The sequence below is a fragment of the Amphimedon queenslandica genome, unplaced genomic scaffold (assembly GCF_000090795.2).
Source record: "Amphimedon queenslandica unplaced genomic scaffold, v1.1 AMPQUscaffold_8610_Cont19447, whole genome shotgun sequence".
Taxonomy (NCBI): Eukaryota; Metazoa; Porifera; class Demospongiae; order Haplosclerida; family Niphatidae; genus Amphimedon; species Amphimedon queenslandica.
In genome coordinates, this window is record NW_003551114.1 from 1 (window position 1) to 2,660 (window position 2,660).

The following is a 2,660-nucleotide window of genomic DNA, read 5'->3' on the forward strand; positions in this document are numbered from 1 at the left end:
AAGTTTGCTATTGCCTTATCTACAGTTGAAGTAATCGTCTTTGTTCCTGCCGCTCTTTATCTTTGTGACGTCTAATTTCTTTTTCATAGTCAGTCTCAAATAATCTATGCCTTGTTTTACAAGCCCGATCCTTTTGCTTACGTAGTGAAGTTTCTTTATTAGTCTGCAACTTACGACGTTTAGAGGCTGACTCTGCATCTCTTTTCTTTCTCTCTAACAAAGCTTCTTCACTTTCGTTAGCCCTTTTTTTATTTTGACTAGCTAAATTATTCTTTTTTCTCTGTAATACTTGCTCTTCTGTTTGAAGAGCTAGTCGTTTCCTTTGTGAAGCTAAATTAGACATTTTTCTAGTTAATGCCTGCTCTTCTGTTTGAAGAGCTAGTCGTTTCTTTTGTGAAGCTAAATTAGACATTTTTCTAGTTAATGCCTGCTCTTCTGTTTCTGAAATTTTTTTCAAGGTTTTTGCTAATCTATCAGATTTACGATACTCTTCTCGTTCCTCTGGGGTTTCCAAGGCTCTTTTAGTGGCAATTCTATGTTTATGTTGTTGTCTTTTTTCAATACCTTGCTGTTCTTGCATATCTAATAGACTAGGCCCACAACTTTTTTTATTAATACAGGATGCAGTAGACACACATGCAACTTTTGACTTACGAAATATATGGCCACAATTACAAGCTAACTTTCTAATGTGAACTAAAACAAAGCATTTAGGGCAGGCTCTTGTTGTTGTAGGTCCAGGGTTAACCTCAATGTCTCCAGAAAGGAGAATGAGATCAAAGTGAAACATCAACAAAATAGAAGACACACATACTAAAAAGCTCAAATTATGACAAACAGGCAGGGCAAATTTACAATGAACGCATACTTTAGACAATGTAACCACAAGCCCAAGGAAAGACAAAACACAAATCAATGGGAACATTAACAGGAAAATAATTAAGACAGCAAAAGTATCATTACTATAGGAATCATGCTTTTGACTGCATTTGAAAGAAGTACATGTACCAAACCTGTTACTCCTGAAGCAGCCAATAGCAGCTCTCCAAGCTTCAATGGACAGCATGGTGATGATGATTCCTATTGATGGAGGTCACTGGCTTACAATGACAGTAAGTGAAATGCGGCAAAAAGTGAACTCTTCCTGACCTGATTACACAAATCAAACATAATAAACATGCAACCTATACGACTTACAGTAAATAACAGAAATGTTGAAGTTATCAGTGATAGCTCCTAATGACAAATAAAATATATGTCATATATATGAGGTGAAATAAACTTACAGAAAGTGACTGAACTGAAAGTAGAAATTAGAAAATATAACTGATACAGTAGCTCCTAATTACAAATAAATGCAATATGGTGTTAAATTTAACACTTACAGTTCAAAAGTAAAGGATAATGAAGTAATTCAAGTAAATAAGGGCTCAAGCACTCAACAATCACCTGATGGGGATGGGAATATTACAAACCACACCCATTTTCATAGTCATATGCATCATCACTACATTATTAATAATTAATGGCAGCAAGAAGGCCATGTGAGGAAGAAGCTTAACTTTTTGTTTACTAATCAGCAATATACGATCAACTTACTGACAGAAAGTTGTTGCCTTTATGTAGTTGAGATAGTATGGGTACTTTTTAGTGCCTATAGTGATATAGGTGTCGCTCTGAGCACTTCACAAACTCGCCACCTGCCCACATTCGAGCAAGTATAACTCTTCATCAAGTAAGATTTAGAAAAATCTGTTCATATTTTTTGAAGGCCATGTTCTAATCTACTAAAAAAATGCTACCAGCTATCTCTAAAGTGCCAACACAACGGAACTTGGCTCAACTACTCGATTTTCTTACTTTGAAGCTTCTGTACCTAGCACTTGTATTTGAGCAACACAGGACAGTTAAGAAAGACTTTTCCAAGTCAAAAAGAAAGATCTAGGAGCTTAGAACACGCTGTGCTAAAGTTATTGTTTATTAAAGACAAATTTCAGTTGTACAGAATGAATGAATGACAGACAGACAGACACAACAACTACCTATACCTCGCGTAGGCGAGGCCTCGCGTAGGCGAGGCCAAAAATGCTAATAAAAATTGTGAATTATGTAACCCTCCCTTATAATCAGAAGGAGTCCAAATTGTTGCACTTAAAGTACCATGATTCTGAAAAATGACAAACATCATTAATAATAGTAGAGTTTAATTAATCCTCGCAAAATTGGGCCAATATTTTGCCTCCCATTTTTTATAAGTCAAAATCTTTCAATTAAAAGCTAAGAAATTTCAGGAGACTAAAACTTGTGTAGGTTATGACCATAGGGGTAAGAACAGGGGCTAAAACCCCCTACCCAAATTTTTTTAAGTTGGGCTTAGCCTTCCAGCTTTAACAAGCAAGATACACATGAAAGACATAAACAGACATTCAATGGGTATTTAATGTGTTATTTTTACAGATGTATTAATATGATTTAAGCCCCTAAATTTCAAATTGCTTAATAGTTCTTAAATGGGACTTACATAATTAATGCATTATAATTCATAGTCAATGCTAGAGTAACTCCTGACTGTAATAATTAACACTCACTGTCCCTCGCTCTATTTTGTCTCTCCTTCTCACTCTCTCTCTCTCTCCCTCTCTCTCTCTCTCCTTTATAGT

At 35.5% G+C, this 2,660-nt stretch overlaps 1 protein-coding gene across 1 annotated transcript; it reads right to left on the reverse strand.

Moving 5' to 3' along the window:
- Positions 1-18: 18 nt before the first annotated feature.
- On the reverse strand, positions 19-1,733 carry LOC109591256 (trichohyalin-like). Its single transcript, XM_020007023.1, has 4 exons — positions 1,386-1,733; positions 1,287-1,341; positions 1,198-1,236; positions 19-1,149 (listed from the first exon to the last, which is right to left on the reverse strand). The coding sequence occupies exon 4, from the start codon at positions 1,064-1,066 to the stop codon at positions 20-22; it is 1,047 nt and encodes a 348-aa protein (XP_019862582.1). The 5' UTR covers positions 1,067-1,149; positions 1,198-1,236; positions 1,287-1,341; positions 1,386-1,733; the 3' UTR covers position 19.
- Between the last annotated feature and the right edge of the window lie 927 nt (positions 1,734-2,660).